The 23,329-nt window shown below is 45.6% G+C and overlaps 1 protein-coding gene across 3 annotated transcripts in view; it reads left to right on the top strand.

Moving 5' to 3' along the window:
* The first annotated feature begins 22,747 nt into the window (after positions 1–22,747).
* ZFAND3 (zinc finger AN1-type containing 3) overlaps positions 22,748–23,329 on the top strand; it is a 148,568-nt gene continuing 147,986 nt past the window's right edge. For all 3 annotated transcript variants that reach the window (XM_059830619.1, XM_059830611.1, XM_059830604.1), the window contains exon 1: positions 22,748–22,818. In XM_059830619.1, the coding sequence (XP_059686602.1) occupies positions 22,748–22,818 (71 nt within the window). The remainder of the gene's footprint in view (positions 22,819–23,329) is intronic.

The following is a 23,329-nucleotide window of genomic DNA, read 5'->3' as shown; positions in this document are numbered from 1 at the left end:
AGTAAAGAATTGGAAGAAGAGTAGGGTGCAGGAGGAATGCAGTCAACCCTGCCTGTGTGTTGAGGCAGGCTGTCCTTATGCTAGAGGAGTTCACCCTGGTATGAATAAGGCCCTGAAGGGCAGAGAATGGAGCTATTTGAAAAGCAGAGGGCAGACAAGGGAGATGTGGTCACTTCACGTGGCAGAACAGTCCTCTCACAGGTGTAGCATCACTTCAACAACAACCTTCCTGGACCTGCTTTGTCTTACACTCTTGGTGAGAAGCTGCAGCACTGCCTTTGCTTGCTGTTCTCCCTTATTTCACTAGGGGACACATTCAAAGCACAATGCCAAGCAGGGTCCTGCAATAACCTTACTAGACATAAGCTCCGATGATGCGAAGAGCGTGACTGTGACTGTGACCAGCCAAGGGGTATTTAATCTCCTTCCATTTGCACACATTTTGTTTTGGGAAATGTACCTCATAAAATGGCATGGGAGCTGAAAGCTGATAGTGTCCATCAAATAGCATAGTGCCTTGTTTATTGTCCAAACTCTCCCTAGCTGAAGTACCAGTAGACTTGGATGCCCCTCTTAAGTATTTATCTATCTGAAAGTGCTGCACTGTCATTAGTTTGATTGGGGTGGAGGCATGTACTGCAGTGATTGGCCCGGATAGTATGTAAATGCAAAAGGCTGGGAGAATGGGGATGGTGAGTAAGTGATGGTGTGCAATTACTATGCAAATTTCAGGGGAATAATCATCAACAAACAAAACTTCACTGGTATGAGTGTTGCTTTCAGGAAACATAGTATCTAAATGGGAGTTACAAGCCAAACAGATTGGAGAAACTTCCTTGTTCTTGTTGGCCTAAAATAACATCAACTGCGAGGCTTGCAGAACACATTTGTGTGCCTTCCCTCATCCCTCTCTCTATAACCCCAAGATACACCTTAACATAAAATTTGCTATCACCATCTTGAGAACCCTCTTACTGCAGTGGTACCACAAGTTTATGCTGCGTTTAGGGAGCATCTTTGTCTGGGTCTGCCCCGGCTTTTTGCACAGGGAAAAGATCCTGGATTTACAGGAATTTTCCATCCTCATAGCCCTGGCTAAGTTGGGACAAGTCTCCTTTTTGCCACCAGCACAGGCCACAGCTCGCACACCACCTTAGGCACCAAATATCAGACCCAGAACACTGGAGAAGAAACAGGTACCTGGAATATTGCCAGAGACCTTTTTTACAGCCTTGGGGTTTTTTTCTCTCATTTTTGCCAGAGTTTCATTCCTTCATTGTTGCAATGAGCTATATCCTAAGTAGCTCTTTCTCCACTCATTCATTTTAGTATATACTCCTATATCTACAGGTCTGAACAGCCTGCTTTCCCTGGGCGTATGATGACCTTCAACTTCTGGATGACCCCTCATGTATGCTGGGCAAGGAGGTTGCAAGGCATGATATAGTATATACGATTTTGAGAGTATATATTCACAGGCTACTTTTGGGTACACACACCATTAGCTGAATCCTGTTAGCTTGACCCTTGATCCAGTGAGAAGCTACAGGTAAGCAGAGGAATCAACCGTGGCATGAAGCAATATCATATGGGACATCAGCAAGAGGCCAGGCACAAAAGTTCAAAGTATAGATGTGTCCACACAAAACTTAATACACTGTAGCTCATCCAAAGATTTTCACATAAGCCATTTTTTAAATGAATCCAGTCTATGAAAAGTGAACATTGACTTGCTGTAGTTCACTGTGTGAATTCAAAGTATTTCAGGTTTGTAAGAAGAGGGTAGTACAAAAGCACAAGTAGAATAAGCCGTCCATTAGGTAGTGTTTGTCATGTGGCTGTGAATAACTGAGGAAAGCATGTGAGCAGCACATACGAGAGAGCCACAAAAGAAAGGAGGATCAGAAAGAATGTTAGAGCTATTTCTTCTTAAGAATTTATTTAACCCACTGACTGCTTGTTTGTTTAATTCAAAATACAAAATTACTGAAAGGTCTCCATGTTTCTTGGATGATATATTGAGGATACCTTAGCTCAGCACTTTGGGCTGGTACCCTTTGGACTGAATGTGGTCTTGACATAATCCGAGCACCTTCCACCAGGATCTACCCCATTACCACAGTGCTGATTTTGCCCTCTCTTGTTGAGGCCTCATTACTGCGCTTGGCAATTATAAAAGAAATGTATGAAATAGAAATGAAATAGAAAGAAAGGTATGACTGCAGCTTCATTAATTTTACTCCGGTCTGAATGAACCTGGAAAGCTTTCTAGGCAAGGTTTTGAAGTGAGGGAATATTAAGCCACCAATTTTTTTAAATCTATCAACACTGACACTGTTTTAATACTTTCCATATCAGTTCAAACACCAGGATTCATAGTTGATCTGACAGGACTTTCAGAGCAGGCTGTCCGAGCACTTTGAAGGTCATAAAGGTCTTGGAAACCAGATGTCCTTAATATCTGAATGTTGTTAACAGTTCAGAAGAGTTTCTTGTCCACTGGCAACCTCACTTTGTCTGTGGTAATCTGATATCAATTACTTCACCAAAGAGAATTTACTTCAGACATAGAGGGGGCTATTGCCATAACTGGTGAAGACCTGAGATCCACCAATGTTTGGAGCATTGTTTACTGTGGTAACAACTCTACTGCATTGTGCTTTAGGGCCTTTAGAAGCAAATCAACAGGGGTGGAGAAAAAGAAAGGCTCTGAGGGGATCGATCAGCCCTCCCCAGTGCAGCTTGCATGCTTTGTGATGGGATGGGAGTATGTGTTGGCTCAGTCCCACTTTCCCTTTCCTTCGCCCTGTGCTGCCCTTTCATGGGCATCCTTTCCCTGAGTCTGTTGAATCCTATGCTTGTATACCATGAAGCCCTTGATGCGCCTACAAAATATGCGGAATGAGTAAGTGAGAGACTGAATGGACTCCTAACTACTCCCTGAACCAGCAGCTCGAAGCAGAGCAGCTTGTAGCTGAACAGATTGCAGCGTTCAAAATACCTGGGCTCCCCAAAGCCAGGGGCTTGAGTCTCAGCAGGGTCAATTCAGCTAGCTATTCCCAGTTGCTTTACGGCAGTCCACATATCTTCATGTCTCTAATGCTCTGTATGAGACCTTCACATCCTGATCCTGTGCCTGGTTAGTATGCCTGCGATACATTTTGTAGCACTCTCAGTGAAAGCTGGGTTTTCCCCAGTGGTTTTGGGTAATGTTTGCACCAGAAATGATCCAAATATCTAACTGGCAAGAATCCTAGACCTTCTGGGGAGTAAATTGCCTGGGGAGGTATTCAATAGATAAGATATTCTGCCATGTATATATCAATATTTACAATTTCTGGGACCAAATCTGAAGGCTCTTACTGAATAACTGGAAGAACTCACACATATTTTGACAGTGCTAAGTAAGCACTTTGACCTCGACTCTAATTTATAAAGTGCTTTGGGATTAAAGGTGTCCTATAAATGTAAGATTATTATTAATAACAGCATCATTGCAAGTCCCAAAACAGTGAGCTAGGAACAGATACGGGGTATTCTGCATGTTTGTTAAACCAAAGATAACCACTACAGGAGACTGAGTTGTTCCTGCCTTTTATTAGAATGAAGCAGAGAAGCAATATGAACAAATATGATTAAAAAGACCCTCTGGATTAAATGTACCCCCGATTGCTCTTGCAAGCTAGATATCAAATTTTGTGCTGTTTTCTAGAAGCTGAATTTTACTCTACAGTCTTCATCTGATTTTACAGTCAGCATTACTTCAAGCTTATTACATTTGTAACAGGATACAAATACAGCACCATTAATTTAATTTTATTTACATTTCAGAGTTATTCAGCTGGAATAAATTGAACACAACTTGATTGAAACTGTCCTGCAGGACTGACTTTAAGCACATTCAACAAGAGTGCTTTATAAATAATGGTGGCATTTAGTACACAAAAGACACCCTCTTGGACTGGAGGATTTGCAGGAGTCATTAGCAGATGAGGGAAAAGCAACATTACCAAGAACAGAGCTAAGCTGAACACTTCTGCTCTGGAGCTCACTTTTCATTACATCCATCTTCAGAAGAGACCTCTGCTGCAGAGCACGATGACCTTCCATGTACAGCTCTGTCTGTGACCTACAGAAAGTGGTGTGGCTCAGGAAAACTCTTCAAGTGAACCTTGATAGAAAAGGAATGAGGAATACCAGTGCTTGTTTTGCAGTGGCCCTTAGAAATCCTAGTCAATGATGGAGAAGCTGTTGTAAAGACACTTTTCAAGAACCAAAAGACCACCCCTACCTTCCAGATGTGAGTATCAAAAAGGCAGTGGATTTATCTGAGCAGGGCAGTGGATAGAATGAACGGACTCCTGTTTGTCAGTATGATGGGGAGTGGCAAAAACACTGTCAAGCTCTTCATAGGCAGCATAGTGAAGGAGGGCGTTCAACAGAGATTTGGAAAGATAATGAGTGTCTTTCACTGCTCCTTACCAAGATTTCTCCCAATAACAGCAAGCAAAAAAGCACAGAAGTATTTCTATAAAAATGTTAACAAGTGAGAAATAGAGACTGACAGAATGATGAGAAGGGAAACGACACTGTCATAGCAAAGGAGAGCTCTTTGGCAGGGTGGGAAGGGCCTTGACAGGAAAGATAAATAGCTTGTGTTTGATGGGGTAAAGAAGAGGAATGCAGTAGAGAAGAGCAAAGAATGTGTAAAATCCTCCAGCTGATGGATTAGGAGGATGATCTTTACAGCAGTATTTTGCAAGGATGTACACAGACTGAAATTACACTTGGCAAGACCAGAGAGAGGGGTGTTTCAGTAATTAAAATGCAAGACAATTGAATTTTAGTCAGGTTAGATAAGCCCTTCTGATGCTTTTAAATGGGAAGGCTAGGCTACTACCAGCATCTTTCCTGTCTTGCCTGGAAGCGAAAGAAAGAGTTTTGAAGCATTTTTTCCTTCTGATTATGATTGTTTCATTTTTAACTGAATGTATGTTGTTTCAACTTCTGACAGCCTGCAGCATCCATGAGACAATCCCATTCACATGTGTGGGAGAAGGACATGCACTCAAAAGCTTTAGGCTGTGGGGTCTTTGGTGTCCTGCCACCTCTCTAAATGATCTCATGTAAACCCTGCAGGAGAGTTTGAAGGTGTCACTGTTAGGACAGATAACTGAGATTTGTTAGTGCCTATTGGTGGTGCCTAATAGGTTGGCACTCCAGGTCAACCCCCTTACAGAGCTAGCAGAATAAAAAAGGGATTCTGTTTCAGACCACTGGGATTTGTGTAATCTGTCACAGTGAGAAGTCTGATTATGAAGAAATGGAATTGCTGTGCTGTACCAAACAAATGGACCATATCGTTTAATAATCCCGCTGTGATAGTGCCTGGTGAAATGCTTCAGATTAAGTACAGGGAACCTAGCAGAAGACAAGTAGGGAATGACTTGCCAACAGGGGAAGTTTCTTTTTAATTCTTATCAGTTAGCTACCAGCCTAGGCCCTGAAGCAAGAGGGTTTATATCCTTTCAAAACAAAAGAAAATATGTATTCTATTTAATGAGAACATCCCCAATTACATTATCCATATAAATGTCTAATCCTTTTTTTAAATCCTACTAATCTCTTAGACTTAATGTTATCATATGGGAATGGGCTAATTAGGCATTGTCTAAAATGTATTCCCTTTTAACAGTTTTATATTTGCTGCCTTTTATTTCCATTGAACGTCCCCTTGTCCTTGTATTCTGGGAGGGTGAATAGGAGCATCTATTTTTTCTTCTTTCTACCACCCACATTTTCCACATCCCAGTCAGGGACCTTCTCTTTGATGTACAACTTTCAGTGTTTCCAGACCTTCCCTATTAGAATAGCATATTCATGTCATTTTGCAATTTCTGCCATCTGTATCCGAGAGCTTTATTCAGCATCCTTACCAAAACAAGAAACCAGAGCAGGGCAAGAAGATTGTGCCATTGACCTAACCAAGGCCATTATTATGACTGGACCCTGGTTTGCCCCATCCTCTCAGTAGATTGATATTATTTGCATATTTGATCACCCCATTATGCCTTGAGCGAAAGAATCCGCTGCGCTTTCCCTCGAGGCACCCCAGTTCCCTTGCTGAGGTGTTACAGATCAAACAAAACCCGGTGAGGTGTCTGGGTGCTCTCCATCACCCCTTCTGAAGGCACTACACTGTGCCTGCCAGAATGGGAACAGGCCCACCACCGCCGCCTGCTCTCGTGGGTTGCCTCTGCCATTGCTTCATCTCTTCTACATGTGAGGAGACTCCGTGGCAGTGTCAGATCCACCTCTTACACCCCACTTTCCCCTCCCTTTCCCGAACAGTTAAACAGTGGCCATAGCAGGGATTAAGGAGGCATCTTGCTGCTAATCTTTATCAACTTAAAAACTGATCAATTATTCCTATATTTTGTTTCCAGCCCTTTTGCAGATGTTTGATGGCTCTTCCTCTCACCTTTTACCCACCTTGCCTTTTTAACAGTGTCCTGGTAGGAGGTTTTGATATGTGTTTTTAAATGACCAAATAAAATTTGACAATTTGTTCACATCCTATATAACCCTGCAGTGGTGCTGGAGTCACGACAGTAAAGCTTAGTACTTGCTAGAACATAAAGAGCCTGTATGGAGCAGAATATAGAAATTGTGAAGGATTTCTATATTCTGGATTCAGTACAGCATTTCTTCTGGCTCTCATCCAAGCTTCTCCACATTGATTTTTTTTTTTCAGAGCTTATACAGGAAGCCAAACAACCTTTCCCTTGAAGCCAGAAGTAAACTGATCACAAGCCAAAGATGAGTCCTCACTGTGCAGCTATCTGAACCATTACAGTAGCATTTGTTGAGTGTGCCTTTATTTTTCTGTTTTTAATCTGTAGTGTGCTGACAGACCCAGAAAGATCCTTCTTAATGGACTTTAATAGTAATGTAGCACTAAACTTATATAGCACCTGCCACACCAAGACATCCCAGTAGAGTTCCCAAATAATAGAGTTTAAAGCTTCTGCTTTCACGAGCCAAAGGCAAAGCTCAAGAGAGCAAAACTAAGTTTGGGTTTTAAAATATTGACAAGCTTGACATTGTTAATTTCAAGAGGGGAATTCATCACTGCTGGAATGGATTGCAGAGGAGAAACCAGGGGAGGATCAGCAGAGACAGCATTGATCAACTTGCAACCACACACCTGGACGGGAACCTTCCAAACTCCAGGAACGAAAACCTTTGTTCAACATGCAACAGCTGCATGTTTACAGCTGCTTAACCCACTGTAATTAAAATAAGTCATCCAGAAAAGCAACAGGAAGTCTGAAGTCGGGCTCGCGGTATGTAATTTTGAGCTTTCATGCAGCACCTTCTATACAACGGTCTCAAAGCATTCTACAACTATTAACGGGTTACGCCTCCCTAGTACCAAAAGCATTATAGCTATTGCAAACCAAGACACATAAAGATCAAATGATCTGTGCAAATGAATTCATAGTAGTACTAACAGCAGAAACCCCAGAGCTCTGGTTCTCAGATTCCTCATCTACCCCTTAGACAATGAAGCTTTCTGAAACTGAAAGAGGCCAATGTGTCACATGCATGACTTCTCTTTCAGTTTGGTCCTAATCCTAGGAATGGTTATATATGTGCTATTAAGGCTACTATAATGTTAATAATTGTAGCCTTTAACTGGTGTAAAGCAGGTGTCATTTCCTTTCATCAGCAGAATTTCATGCTTTTAAAACCAAAGAAGCAGGAGAACCAAACCTTGTGTTTCCTGAGCTGTCCAGCCTTTCAGCAATAAATGAAACAAGTTGAAAACATCTTGCAGGCCACCTGCAACAGGAACACAAGGAGATACTGAAATGTTTAGAACATTTATGAACACAGTTTAACAGATCCTAGTAAGAGATTTTACCCTTTTTAAAGGAATAGGAAATTTATTTCTTAGCTATCCATGCGAGCTGATGAAAGCTGCTTCTGAAGTGTGGCTGCAAAGTTCAAGACAGGTCACACTTTCCTATAGGAAATAGGGCACATGCTTTCTGAACATCACAACCAATATATACTTTTTGGTTCCATATCTTTAAGAGTTAAATGCATCTTCAAATGATTATAGCTATCTTCTTATTCTCAAGTTATTTACCACATGTTTAAAAAATCTGTGAGCACCAATCAGTCCATCAAGCTACAAGTTCCCATTTGAAAGTCCTGAAATATTTTTTTATAATGGCAATAAATGATTTTGATTCAGACAGCATAAGTAACTGCAGCTTATAGATATTATGCAGAACTGAGCTTGGAAATAAGGCATTTTTATTTCTCTGCCATCAGATTGCCCTCCTTGATTTTCAAACCATTCTCAGACATTTTGCTGCCAGGCAAAATGTGACATGTAAAATACGTTGTTGGAAGGAAAGGGTATGACTGAGCAAAAAGTATGCACAGAAAAGGCAAAACAGAGCTTTTCTCTGAAAGAGAAAGTTTATAACCAAACTCAAGCAGTAGAAAAAAATTGGTCTGGGAATTCAAACTATTCTTATTATCCAATATATGAGCTCCACCCTTGCCCAAGGTCATTCTCTCCTTCTGTCTCCTAAGAAGCCCATTTAAAATCCTTTTTTGGGTGACTTTTGAAGGTGTGAGGAGGGACATAGCTCTGACTGAGCTCTGTCTGCTTAGGGGCAAATTAGTGCCCTGCACCTAATCCACAAATTTGCAGCATGGCTTCTTTTCACCTACAGACAAAGCATCTGACTCTAGAAACCAAAATGCTGAACCAGTGCCCTTGGGCTCTCCTACAGTTGTTTGGTGTCAGGAGAATCCAGCTGGGTAAATCAGATAACAGATATCAAAGGCTCAGTTCTGTCACTTTAAGAAAATACAGGACCACTGTCAGTGCTGTCCAATGAAGAAGATACTTCTTTGGGTTAAACAGACCGAAAATATGAAGTATTACTTAGTTCCTTCCAGCATTCAGATGGGGAAATGATGAAGAGATGTGCTATCCTAAATGCCTAAGCACCACAGAGGTACAGCATAAAACATGAGGCACGTTGCATGGCAGAGCTCCCCTTGGCTCATGCATCAGCCTGCACAAGCCGGTAAACAGGCAGTAAAAAAAGCTGCATGCTATCTTTTCTGTCATCACACCCAAAGCTGGGGCAAACAGTCATCAAGAACAGTTTATGCTGATACTCAGCAAAGGAGGAAATCAGTCTAGGATGGGTCATGGACACCCAAAAGGATGAGACAGCAGAAGGGAGAAAGAGAACTCATAGGTATTTTATAGGACTGACATATCGAATTGGGTGGCCCTTCCTGAGAGATGCTGCCACCCGGGCAGGGGGTTTGGCAGGGGACTGAGAAGAAGCTTTTGCACTTTGCAGCTTGAGGGAGGAGAACGAATGCTCACAGATTCTCTGGGGAACAGCTGAGCTTTTTGTTTGCTTTTATCCAGGTTTGGTATGGCATGGGAGAGCAAGATAGAGGAGAGAGAGTTTAGTAAGTGGGTACTTTATGCTGGGTTTTTTAGTGGTTTTATACATGTAGAGGATTTTATGTGTTTCATTCAAGAGCCCAGTGCTGCTTGGCACTGTCAAAACATAAACATTTTACAGTTGGACTTGATGATCTTAAAGGTCTTTTCCAACCTAAACAATTCTATGATTCTGTGATTCTATAAACCACCAAGGCAGTTCTGCCTTGATAAAGTTACCAGCCAGGAATGGGGAGCACAGAACAGATCAATATATAAAGTAGGAGTCATCGGCAAACCACCTGCTTAACCAATGTCTAACAGCCTGTCTCCAGAAATAGACTACATGAGAGAAACACGGATGTAAGAGACTCTGCAGTAAATAATTATGGATTAAGCTACAGCTAACTACTGATAGTTTGTCTCTCATCCATTCTTGTACTGCCTCACCTATGGCTGCAGTTATCATGCATTTTACTTCAAACTTCTCATCCTCCTGAAAAAAGCTAGCCGTAGACGTCTTGCATGGGTATAAATTAGAGCCTAGGTTTCAGTGTAAGCTGAACCCAAACTGGACACAGCTGAAACCTAGACAGCAGAGTTTAATTTTAGTAGTCCTTCAATGCCACCGCAGTCTCCTAAGCCTGTACTTTCCAGCGTCTCTATTGCCACTCCTTTTCCTCCAGCTTACTAGAAGCCACCTGCTTGTTTCTAGCAAAGCTGAAACCCAAAATATCACAACATGCTCCATTCCTTCAATGCTCAGCTCTCTTCAACAGCTTGAAAAGATACTACCTGAATGGGCTGCTCGCTGGGCTGAGTGCTCAGCCCTGCATGCTCACCGGTGAGAGAAGAGGAAAGAACATGGTTTGGGGAGACACACTGACACCTGCATGAAAACAACCTTTGGAGGCTGGCAAATTAAAGGCTCAGGCAGGTGGATGTCCTGTATCGGAGTAGATTAAATACAATTACACCATCTCACTATCATCTGCTTTGCAAGGCAAAGTACTGCAACAGCAAGAGCAGCCACAATGTTGTCCCACAGCAAGGTGGCTGACAAGGCATATGGTAAAGTGTTGATAAGAGGTCAAAGAGAAGAGAGAACAGAGTACCTTGGGAGAGACCTTGGCAACAGGAGGACCAAAAAAGCAGGAACAGACCTTGGGACAGATTGTGTGATTAAGTGGAGCTGGAGATAATTGTATTTTAAAGATCTCCTGGGGAATGAGCTCAGAATAGAAGCAGCAGCAGGGCTGGATCTGTAGCTACGTAGAGAGCTATCACCATATTTATTAGCATGGAGAAAGAAACAGAGTACCATGGTCTACAGGGGTAAATGTCTTTTTAGCAGGTCAGTGCAGTGTTAGACAGATGTGCCAATACTAGTGGTGAACGTTGTCCCACACAGGCTGTTATAAGTCCCAGGGCTATACTAAATGAAACTGTTGACAGGGATACTAGTCTCCAGAGGTTATTTGCTCACAGCCTGCTGTTCTGGAATATTGAAGGAAGCTGGAGGAGAGATAATTTTTTAACCATCTTCTGGTATCTCAGTTCAGCACCTTATTCCTTATTCCTGACTTGATGCTTCCCATTTTTTTCAGAGGAGACACTTACTGCAAGCTATGATATTCATAAGCAGGATAAATGTCCAACAGCTGCCAGCTAGCTCTCCCCATTCATTCATACGATGATCAGTTAACACGTGCTGAAATCTCCCCTCTGAATAAGTAGATGGTTTTCTATCAAAAGCCCCAGAAAAGTTATCCACTCTCTTGTTCAGGAGTCTAGAGGAAAATGCCATCATTGCAGGGTTTCCCTGGGCTGGAGAAGCAGTAGAACAGCAGTGGAAATGGGCCCTACATCTGATTGCCTTAACATTTCAAGCTACTCCCCTTGCCTTTTTTTCCTAAATTTGTTTAATGAAACCATTTAAAACCATGACACTAGCATAGGTGTGGCTGCTGCTGGTAACCAGGCTAGTAATATCTTTTGAACAGGCTAAGCAACTAAATAAAGGCATGCCTTGTAAGCAGAAATACTAACTTGTGGCCATACCATGCTGTAGGACTTAATACAGGATTGTCTTTCTTTCTCTGGAAAAAGAATAATATGCCGTTTTGTTGTTTTGATAGGACTTGCCACCTCAGCATGGCTAAGGCAGCCGTTCTGACCTTTCAGCAAGAGATTTGTGATGCAGGAAGAGAGATGCAAAAGAACTCAGAGGGAGCAAGGTGCTGGGAAAGTCCAGTGGCTTTGTACATGTGCCTGAGTACCAGGAGGGAGAGAGGGACAGGGAGAGAGGAAACAGGAGAAGGGGGAGTGGGGACAGGAAGGTACAGAGTACGCAGGGTGTGAAGAGAGGGAACAAGGCAAACAGCAGCAGCAGAAGCTTGAATCATTCAAATGGCCATCAAGTAAAAACCCCAGCTACAGCACTTGTGACAGCACCACCTCCCACCGTAGCAACCAAGTGATCTCCACATCCTGTGAAGCACCTAAGAGTGGGTTATGCTGGTGGTGAATTCCCCTCACATGGGCAAAAGTCCCTATTCACTGCCCTGTGACCCTCTGTCACCACAGGAGCAGACCAGGCATCGTGCAAGCCCAGTGAAACACCACTTGGTGTCACAGGTCCTTTCACACCCGATGCACTCTTCCGCTTCATTCTTGGCGATGCATACTGCTTACTGGCAGCTGTGAAGATTTTCAGTATCACATTTGTTATTTTGAAACTTTGTTATGCCTACATAAATTGGTTAGATTGGACAGTAGATCTGTACATATACGTGGGAGAAAGAAGCAAAAATAAGGAAGTTGTATCCAAAGCTTGTAATGAAACATCACTCTTTTCTAAGTATATAAATAAGGTCTTCTTCTGCCCTTCCTTCCTCTGCAGCATCACATGCCCCCATCACAGCATCACAGGGGCCACCTTGTGATGTCAACTGTGAGAACACAGGTCACCCCTTTGTCACTTTGGTCCAGCCACAGCATGGATGAGTGCCTTTGTTGACTGTCCATTCAGGCGTGCAAACTAGCAAAGCTTTGAACCCCTTGCTGGAGAACTCTCCTGATCTTCTCACAGATGTTGTGCAGATGCACTGTGCTGCAGTAAATATGAGCTGCATCCAGTGGGCTTTGCAGGCAGCATGGCCGTGCCTTCAGCGCACCAGATGTGTGTGCTAGCGCTGGCTCAGCATGTATAAAGTGTCTGTTCCCAGGTGCTTTGATTTCAGCATTTAACTTCTTGAACCAGAGCAGTTCAGTCTGATTTTCTTTAAAAAGGGATACTCAGCTTGCAGTAAATGCAGTGCAGAGTCCCTTGCATGGCTGCTGTAGCCCTTTTTCCTGGCGCAGCCAAGGGCCAGGTCAAAGACCCTGGGTGTGAGAGCAGCTCTCTCCCTCTCTGCAATAAATCAGCATGGCCAGAAAGTGCTGGGGTAGAAGTGAGAGTGTCACAGTGTGTGGCCTTCCCTCGGGGCCCAAAGTAGGGGGGTGATGTGCCCATCCCAGAAATGCAGGGAGCCACCACTGAGAATGAGTAATGGCTATCAACACCTACTCCCAGTCATGCTGTCTGGAGGACTTGTGTCACCTCCTGATCACACATGTGAATGGGCTCATGTTAAGGAGACCCTCCTACTAATTGCAGGTAACAACAGTACTTCACCAATAAGCACAGTCAGTTCATACCTCAGAGCTGTTGTCTATAAATTGCTTTCAAAAGCTGGTAGAAATTCCTGGGTAGGGTTTTTCAAGCTTTTCTTTGAAACCAGAAAAGCAGAAAGCTTTCTCCCCTGAAGAACTGATTAGAAATAGGCCTACACTGATGTCGTCTTAATACAGCCTTGACTATGAATAACAGAACAGGAAAACAAAGCAGTTTGTCCCAGATCCCATTTCAAGGTGTTAAAGAGAAACTGTCATATCAGTTCAGAAACAGATGCTATTACAGACAAAGCCGCTGTGCCAGCTTTTCCCTTGGCCTCCTTAAACCTCTCATGTCCCTGTTAACTACTGCTGGGGGGGTTAATAAAGGAATGAGTAAACTCAGCAGGCAACACAAATGACAGCCCCAGCAACATGGACCAGCTTCAGGAGGCTAATTGTGACAGCAAGGGCTTGAGGATCCTTGCTCGGAAGTCTCTCAGTTTTTGTATTGCTTCCCGAGAGCTCGTTGATACCTTTCCTTTTTCTATCCTCCTGTTACTCTTTTCTCCATTGCTATGGTTTCCGCCTGTGGTATTTCACTGAACTATTTTCAGCTTGTTAACCATTGACCTCTCCCCATGTTCTGCCTCCTCCTTTCTCCTCCTGTCATCAGCCTTCAAGATGTACCCTGTAACCTGTTGAAAAGTTGCCTGTAGAACGTAATAATCCTCCTGAAACCCATTTGTAAACCTAAATAGTGACTCATCCTCTCTCTCCTACATGGGGTAGGGGTGGTTAGACATATATGAACATCCAGGTTTCATTCCTGTGCCAGCACTTGGCTCCAAACATGAGTGTGGGTATTCGCACTGGTCTGGCCAGACTCTTACTCCACTCACATTCTCATCTGTCCTACGAATCCACACATTCGTAGCCCATACAGGCCAGACTCACTGCTGAAGTCAAAGATGGGTTTGGGAAGCTGAAGGGGTGACTGCACCTTCAGAAAGTGAAGTTAAGAAGCTGCAATGAGTCTGTTTCCATCTCCCCTCCCCACTCCAGGACCTTTACATCCCCCACCCGTACACAAACACCTGCAGCCACTTTCCTTCCCACCTGCTCATGGGAAGTTCTCCCTCTCACAGGAGCTGACTGTGACTCTGGGACCATCTACATACTTGGGGTGTGTGTTATATGCTATGCAATCTGGGATGGAGAGTCCGAAAGACTTTGAGACAAGGCTTGCCATGCCTGCTGCTCCGGGAAGGAAAAGGAGGACTGCTGCTTGTGCTACGGGGAGACATCAGCCCCCGCCGCAGCAGCCCCACACCGTACAGTCCATCCCTCTTTCTGCACCAGTGGTAGCATCAACAGAGCTGTGCAGGAGCAAAGTAAGGACCAGCAGCTGGAGTCTCATGGCTGCTCACACTGTGGTGACGCAGCTCAGGCGCTGCAGCTTCTCTCTCATCCACTCTGCTCTCCACTTTCTGTCTCATCTACAACTAGTGGTGTTGCACAACTCAATTTCTTTCTCTTGCAACTGAGCCAAGGTTTCTCCCCACAGCTGGTATCCTGTCAGAAACTTCTCCCTAACCACTGCTTCGCTTCCAGATTCCCAGTCCTAACTCTCCCAGTTCCCTGGAAACCGTTCTTTCACAGCTTGCTGCTCTGGTTTCTTACCTGCTGCTTTGCTCTCTAGGTTCTCCTCAAGTTTCTTGCCTGACTCTGAAACAAAATGGAGTATCCTGGCTTCAGCGGTAGCCTGTTAAAGTGAAATGCTTTGCAGCTTGACAGAGGGAGATACAGAGATCCCCTGCTGTGTTTCTAAGGAAAATTCAAAACCTCAGCATTCTCCTTACTCACTTTCAAAGAGCACCATCTCCTCACCCTCTGGCATGTACCGCAGCTCCTCCAAACTGGAGTTGCAGCTGTCCCCTCGGGGTGAAAGACTCCTTCGGATCTCAGCTTTTCCAGCCCAGGGAAGGAGAGCAGAGCACACGGCAGCAGGTGTGTTACTGTAGGAGGCAGGACAGGACCCTCCAGCAGCCCCTCACTGACTCGCCTCCTCTTCCTCCCTCTTCAGCCTCTGTCCAAGGCTGGTGGCTGCTGCCCTGACCTGGGGAGGACCAAGCTGCTCAGGGCCACTACCTCCTCCAACCTTTCCTGCTTGTATTCTGCCATCACCTTGATGCAACAGGCAGAGTGGGAAACATTGGGGCTCCCTGGCAAGATGGAGGGGTGGCCCAGGGTCAGAAGGCAGCACAGATTTAAGAGGGTGGGGCAGAAGGTTTGAGGACCACCGCAAGCACTGGTCAGCCCAGCAGATGCTCCTGTGTGGCGTGCCAGTTGGGGTTGAATGCACAGCATCCCTGCCCACCCGCCCGCGAGTCCACCCGGAGTCTGCACAGCCCTCTATAGCCAACAGCTGGGGAAATGTTTCTCAGAGTTGGTCTGAAAGGCAAGGGGACTGAGCACAAAGGCAGCAGCTCAGTCGTACAGCATAAAGGAAAGCCATCAGTGTGCGCACAGCAGGGGAAACTGTGCCATGGGTACAACTGTTAACACTTTAAACTTGTTTTATAACAGCGTCAGACAAATTCGAAACAGCTGCTCTGTATGCTCTTCATTTCCAGCGGCAATGTCTTTTTTTTTTTTACTTGCTGTAAAAGAAATTGGTGCTGCTGCTGTTTACAAAATTACCCAAGCTGCACTTAACAATTGCTAACTTCTGATCTTGCTGTGATCACATGGATACCATAAGATCAGGGTTTTCCTAGCGAATGTTGGTGCCACAGCCCTGAAAAAGCTAAGTGTTGGATACATTATGGAGGGGAGCAGGCAGGGGCAGCAAGGGAGAACTGAAGGCTCCCATTTCACGTTCTCTTAAGACCTTTTGTCATTGAACTACCGAACACTCTAATGCCGCCAAGCAATTAAACTGCCCTGACACTGGAGCGTTTATGAGGGAATTACCGCTCATCTCGGCCATGCTCAGAAACACCAGGTCAGAAGTCAGAGAATTGATAAACCTATTGAGGTGCCTGGCAATACATTCAGCTGCCAAGTCCCCGGTCTGACATCTTCAGAGCAGCAGAGGAAAGAGCAGAAATAGCTTATATTCAAACAGATTGCCAGGGGCAGGCACCTTCCAGTCCAATGAAGGCTGGACTGTTTTATGTTCACACAAGATGAGGGTTTTATTATGCTTGTTTATCTGTGCTGGAGTAGGACCCAGAAGACCTAGGTGCAGACAAGGTCCCTTTGCAATAGGCATTACAAAAATGCTGAAGAGAAGCTAGGTAAAGAAAACGGAGGAAATATATAAATATCATTGCTCTTTTACCTTTCTAGTTAACCATATTCTTTTGGCCTAGGCTCCTTTTTTAAATGGAAGGACAAGTATAGTGCTGTATTTATTTTTAACTCTTTAATTTATAAACCACGTAGTTGCATCCAGGATGATTTGGGACACCACTGTGAAGTGAACCTGGACCCTGGGGCAGAGGAGGCACCCAAGGCACGAGCTCTGGAGCAGGGCACAGACTCTGCATCGGTTGCTATATTGGGAGTTGAGCAACGTGAATGCTATTACTAGATCTGCAGGTGCCTTCTTGTGTGACCCTAGGCAGCTTGTTCCACTTCCCAAGGCTGGTTTCCTCCTGGTAGAATTTCTGTAACAATGCTTACCTTTTTTAAAAAAAGTGCTTGGAGATCATTTGCTAAAAAGAGCTTTCAAAGACTAAGAACAGTCTTTGCCGAGTCTGCTATCCATCATCAGGAAATGCCTACCACAATGTGATCATCATTACACATTCATAAGTCCATGGTTTATAACAATAATAAAAGTCTTGGCTTATATAGAACATCTGCAGGTTTATTTTTCTGTGAGTGATTTCAGTATTAGTCACTGTCACATCTGTGTGGGGTCACGACCCACTTTTGTTTTCTAGGCATCCTCTCTCCTTTTATTAAATCATGCCTAATGTTTTGATTTTTAAAAAAAATTTAGACTAGCCTAGAATGTTTGTTTAATTGCACTCCATTTTTTGCATTTGTGGTTTTCTCAAAGTGCCCTGGATTACATAAGGAGCAGGAAGGGGAAGTAATCCATGTGTGAAATAAATAAAAGTAGTATTAATAATAATTGCCTCTGGGTTAGTCATATCCATGCAAATTGCAACTGGCTGTGTTAAGAGTTTTCTCCTTCACCTCGGACCCTCCATCCAGCCATTAATTGCAAAGAAATGGCACTCTCTTAGCCACAGTAATAATAAGAACAGCAATTCCTCATTTCTAAAAATGCCATGCAATAAAGATTAATTTACCAGACTGCCCATGAGATTTTTATTGTTTCCATTTCAGAAAACGAAACTGAGGCACAGAGAGACTTAAAATAACCAGGAGAAGAATGTGAAAGTCCTGACTCCAAATTCTGTGCTGTAACTATTTAAACTTGTCCTTTAGTGTTCAAACATATGTTTTATGTTTTAAAAAGACACAGCTATGAAATCCTTCTAATCTGCATGACTCATAAGTTGATAATTCACGGCTGGTTAATTTTTTTTTTTTTTTTGCTTTGTCAACACAACCGATGTTGAGAGCCAAGATGAACTCAGCTTGCCTTCTTTAATCTGGAGACTTCCTTCAAGCAGCAAAGAAAACTGGAGTCGATTCATTGAGGCCCAAGCCAGAGGCTAAGGTGCGGGCATTTCTCTCTTCAGACTGCTTGCACTGACGCCTAACTTAAACTAAATGAATAAGCAACTCTTGAGGCATTCAGCTGGATCACACCCTGCTATGCCAGGTGCATACCAAAACCCAGATACCCTTTTCAAATGTAGAAAATGAGATGAGCTACGCATGGAAGAGCAGGCATTTGAAAGCCTGGCAGCCTTGGTCCCGATTCTGCCAGGGTTCAGTCACCTTTTCTGGGGTTGCATCTGTGTTGCTAACTCGCTGCAGGTTAATGTCTTCATGGTCTGTAGCCTATGCCCTGGGCTCTAACGAATCATAGTAATTGTTCACCTTTATCGTTAGCTATGACTATAGCTCAGACATGTCCTCTCCACTGCCCTTTCCCACAAGCTCATTTTATTTTTCAGCCTCAATACAGGGTTTAATAAGTATGATCTTCCAAAAGAAAAGATTTCACTAAGAATATCTGCCTACTGGAGAGGAATAAAAAGTGGTGATTATTTCAATCAGTTCAAGAGTCTCTCTAACAGATTGGCACCACATGAGTCACTTTTATCATTTTATGGTAATTTAGATCTCAAGATGAGAAGGAAGATGTACAATACTTGTGACATTCTCCACCTGCTCCACTTTACAGCTGTGCACGTGCATGTCAATCGGGCAATCATGTTTATACCAAAACAAACAGCCCCCAAATATTCTGATTATATACAGGTACAACCTTTTCTAGTATATCTGAAAAAAAGGGAGCACTTGAGAAACAATGGTATTAATTGTGGTTTCTAAATCTGGTGGGTTTGCCTCCTGATCCTGTGAGGTCTGTTACCTCATCTAACCCTGCAACGGGGCCCCACCGAGAACAAGCCAGAAGCACCTCAGTGAGAGGTAAAAACCAGACTTCATCATGAGAACATTTTCCATCTATGTCTTAAGTGTTTCTCCGCTTAGAGACATCTCTTTTACTTTTTACTAAACTCCGTGTGTCCTGCTGGCAAATACCTTTCATTTTTGTTTATAAACTTGTATGGTTATGCTCTCTCCCCAAATGCAATTGTTCCTTGGCGAAACTGTAAACATTAGATTTTTTTAAGTATTTCAGTGTCTGCAGGCTGTATTTTGGTTGCTCTTCTCTGCATTCTCTCTGCTTTGTCTACAAAAAGATGGCTGGAAAAGAGCTGCAGGGCCACTAGAGTCCCATTAGAAGGATTACCACCTCTCCCATCTATTTCATGCATTCGGATATGCAGAACTAAAATTACATCAGCTGTTTCTGCTGTCATAGTGTTAAACTGTTGCTCACTAGTCCTCTTCTGGCATTACCGTTTTTCAAACTGCTTTCCTATCACTAAGTAGATTTCCCCCCCACCTAATGCATGTTTACAATGCATGTTTTCTTCCCAAGTTTGAAACATGTTTTGCTGTATCTGGACGATGATGACTTTCTGTGTATGAATATTCCCAGCCCTATCCAACTAATATACTGCATATCCCTGCATATGCTTCCTAAGTGCTGTTTATCCATTTGTCTCTGGATGCTTATACATTAGTTGAGAAAGCATCCAGGGCTTGGACTCTTTGGATGGAAAAAAGCTACAGAAAATGTCAGTTAGCACTGAAACTCCTGAGACAGCCAGAGGCCTGGCTCAACAGGAGTTCTGTTGGAGGAAAAGCCCACACACTGAATGAAGGTTGCAATGCCCTGTTCATGACTGCGTTCATTTTAGATCAGCTGAACCAGTTTTCTCCCTGCCACCCTCCGAAGAAGCATCGCAACACCGGTACTTCCCCTTGCTGTCACATTGCACCACAAAAACACACTTTCTGGTGGTTGCAAATGGATGATTAGAAGAAACATAACATATCAAAACATTAAAGGGTTTAGAAATGCAAGTATAGATTAACACACTAAATTTTCAGGAAACAAACCTGAATGGATACATCAGTACTTTAAATTTTATGTTGTTTAAACAAAGTGGGAAATACCACAATTATACAAAACCAGTGTTGCAAAAGTCACACTTTAAAGACCAAATATATTACTATAAACATATGGCATGACAACATTAAAGCACACATGCTCCCTCTGCTCTGCCCCATAGTATTCAACTGTACTATAATCGTAAAGTTCCACCCCCCCCCCCCCCCCCGATTATTCCTCCTTAGGGCATTAGTAGTAGGCAGAGTTAGGGTTGTTCAGGTATCTTCATCGTCATCATGCTTAACATGTGCTTGCTTCATGTAATAACATTATCCCTAAACCCGTGTTTTTCTTGTGTTTAACTTTGGAGCGAATTACCATACCACTGTAGGGATTTTAAAAATCTGAATTGCTTGGAAAACTTTTGATGTTATCCCAACATAACTTTACAAAATCAGGAAAGGTTTATTTGAAATGACCCAAGAGTACTGAGCAAAGAGAATGCTTCTCCACAACACTTGTAATACTTGAAAGCTAACTCCACATGAGTTCTCTTTAACAGCAAATAAGGACATACAAACTAACTATCAAATTATCTTTAAAAAGCCAGTAGGTACTCCTTGGCTAGGGGAATTTACAGCCTCCGGTAGTAGTACAGGTAGCCAGTGCATAAGAGACAACTTTAATTTTCAGTTGACTTACTGGCTGAAAGGGCTGCATTAATGAGGCTGGGGCTATTATGTTCAAGTACTCACTTCTCTTGCTGCACTCAGCAGTGCTGCCTCAGCAGCCAGACTCCTCAGAAAGCCGTGCCAGGAGGAAGCTCTCATGCTTCAGTGCACAGGGAGGTATGCAGCCACAGACACTTTGAAGAGGGCTGGCAATTGGACCAGTTAATGTGTCAATGAAAACTCTCAACACATGTCTCCATTGTACCACCTCGGTCTTACACTCAGTAACGTCATTGCTTTCAAAGTTGCTGCCGAGGAAGAGCCATGACTGGTTGAGCTACTGAAGCATTAATGGCCTGCTTGATGCATCAACAGGCAGTCAGGTAACCCCAGACTCGATAGATAAAACAACTGTTATTAGTAAACTCTGTCACAAACCAGTCTCTTCAAAAGAAGTCTGTTTACATGATTTCCATTAAATTCCGACTTTTTATTAGAAAGTTTTAAGCATGTGTGTGTATGTATTTTGTTACTACTTTTTTCTCTGTCATGAATTAATTTGATATAAAATTCTTAAAGAAGGTTAATATTCAACTCAAAAGGTCACTAGCAGAATTAAATAGTTGTTCACAAAGACCTACATACTCTGGACTTTGTTAAAGATGTTTATTATTTTCAATGTTAAGTAACCTTGGTTTTAAGTGCAAACAGAAATCAAATTTTAAGATGGATAACAGCACCTCCCACCTTCATCATTGCCACACCAGTATTTTTCCACATAGCATTTTTCACTCAGATCAAAAAGCAATTTCTAGCAGGGGGTCAGCAATATTTCCACTTCACAGACAAAACCAAGGTACAGTGAGTGCAAGACTGTAACTTGCCAAGGCCATTTGCTAAATCCGTACCAAAAGTACAATCCCCATTACTTAACCCTCAAGTCCAGGTGCTGGAAATTCCCTTCTCCCCTTCCATCAAAGGGCGGCAGCAGGTAATGGCCTATGCACCGTGCCCGCTGTACACTTCCCTGGTTGCTGTACCTTACCTCTTGCAGGTCCCTTTCTCTGGGGCTAAAACGCGAGGGCCAAGCTGGCCCCCTTCTTGCGGCATCAGCCAGCCCTCAGCTTAAGTGTCCTCAGGCAGGGAGTATTGTTTACCACAGGCAAAGAAATCCCCATCTACTTTAAACATCTAATCGATTTTATTTTGTACTGAGGGAAACCGAGGACGAACACCTACAGAATAAGCAAGAAAGAGAAGACGAAGCGTCGCCCTCCCCGGCCTCAAGGCCTTCCTCCAGGCCTCCCTCCCAGCTCTCAGTGGACAGGCCTGTCACGGAAGCAAACGGAGCCCACGGGGAACAAGGCCCGGTCCACCCCGCTCCCCCCCGCAGCGAGGTCCCTCAGAGGCGGCCACCCGCCAAGGAGAGACCCGGCGTGCGCACAGGCCGCCCACCTCCCTACACACCAGGCTGGCAGCGACCAGCCCCGCCTCGGCGATGCAGCTCCCGGCCAAGAGCCTGAGCCTGAGCCTGAGCGTGGGCCACGACAGCTCGCACAGGTCCCGGGCCGGTGGGGGGTACAGGACCGCACCCCCACCCCAGCTCTGGGCAGCGTGGGAGAGGCCCCCGGGGACCCACTCGCCACAAACCAACTTCCGCGTCGAAGGCCCTCCGCGCATGCGCGACCAGCGCCGGCATTCCCCCCCCCCCCGCCCTCCCCCTCCCCGGTCTTCCCTGGCTGTACCACTATGTGCCTAACGTGTGGGTAGAGGCAAAAGAGGGCGGCAGCTCCAGGTAGCTCCCCAGGCCTCAGCCCCTGCTAAGCCTCCTCACAGACAAGTTCGTTTCCTTCTCGAGTCTGTGGGTGCCTTCCAAACTTGCCTCTCTCCTAGTTCTAGCACCCGATCTAACCCAACTCCCCCCGGGGATGGGGTATGGTATATGCCACTTCCAGCTGATCCTGTGGCTTGGCGAAACCATCGCGCTCAGGACAGGGGGAGGCAAGGCGCCGGAGGAGCGGGGGATACGCATTGTTGAGTCAGGGGCCGAGCGGCGGGGGAGGGCGGGCGCGCCCTGCTGCGACAGCGGGGTCGTCACAGGAACCGGCGGGCGGAAGGGGCCGCCGCAGAGAGCTCCGCGCCGCGTCCTCGCTCCCCTGCGGGCCCGGCCGGTAGGGCGCGGCCGCCCCCCTCCCGCGCCCTCCCCTCCACCGCCTCCTCAGTGGTCGCGCCCGGCTCCAGCTGACCGGCCTGGAATCCCGGCAGGGAGCCCCGCGCCCCCCCCCCGCCGCTGCCGCCGCCCCGCGCACCGGCCCCGCCATGGGAGACGCCGGCAGCGAGCGCAGCAAGGCGCCCAGCCTGCCACCGCGCTGCCCCTGCGGCTTCTGGGGGTAAGCGAGGCCCGCGGGCGAGGAGGGGGCTGGGCTGGAGCCGGCCCGGCCTGGCCCGGCGCGGGGAGGGGGACGGGCGGCGCGGCGAAGGGCGCGGCGGCGGGGGGCCGCGGCCGGGCGGGGGCAGGGCCCGGGCCTGGCAGGCACGCAGGCCGGCCGCGGCGCCGGGCCGGGTCATAGCCCTGGGCTCGGGCCTGTCACGGGGGCCGAGCCCGCAGCTCGCCCCGGGGCGGGGGTGGCCGCTGGCCCCTGCCGGGCGGGCCGCAGGGGTGCCCGCTGGGGGAGAGGGGTGTCCCCGTGCTTCCCGGCGTGCGGCGGGGTGTGCCGCATCCCGGGGGGCCCGGGCGGGGATGGCGGCGGCTCCTCGTTTAGGGGCAGCGGGTGACCGGGACGGGGGGGAGGTGGCTGCGTTGCCCCCGGGCGCAGGGCGGGGGGGCCCGGCCTGGCCGCGGGCGGTGGCCCCGTAGCTTCCCCCGCCGCTCGAGCACCTCGGCGGCGGCCTTCCCGGCAG

The sequence above is a fragment of the Gavia stellata genome, chromosome 2, assembly GCF_030936135.1.
Source record: "Gavia stellata isolate bGavSte3 chromosome 2, bGavSte3.hap2, whole genome shotgun sequence".
NCBI lineage: Eukaryota > Metazoa > Chordata > Aves > Gaviiformes > Gaviidae > Gavia > Gavia stellata.
This window is presented reverse-complemented; position numbering and strand designations above follow the sequence as displayed.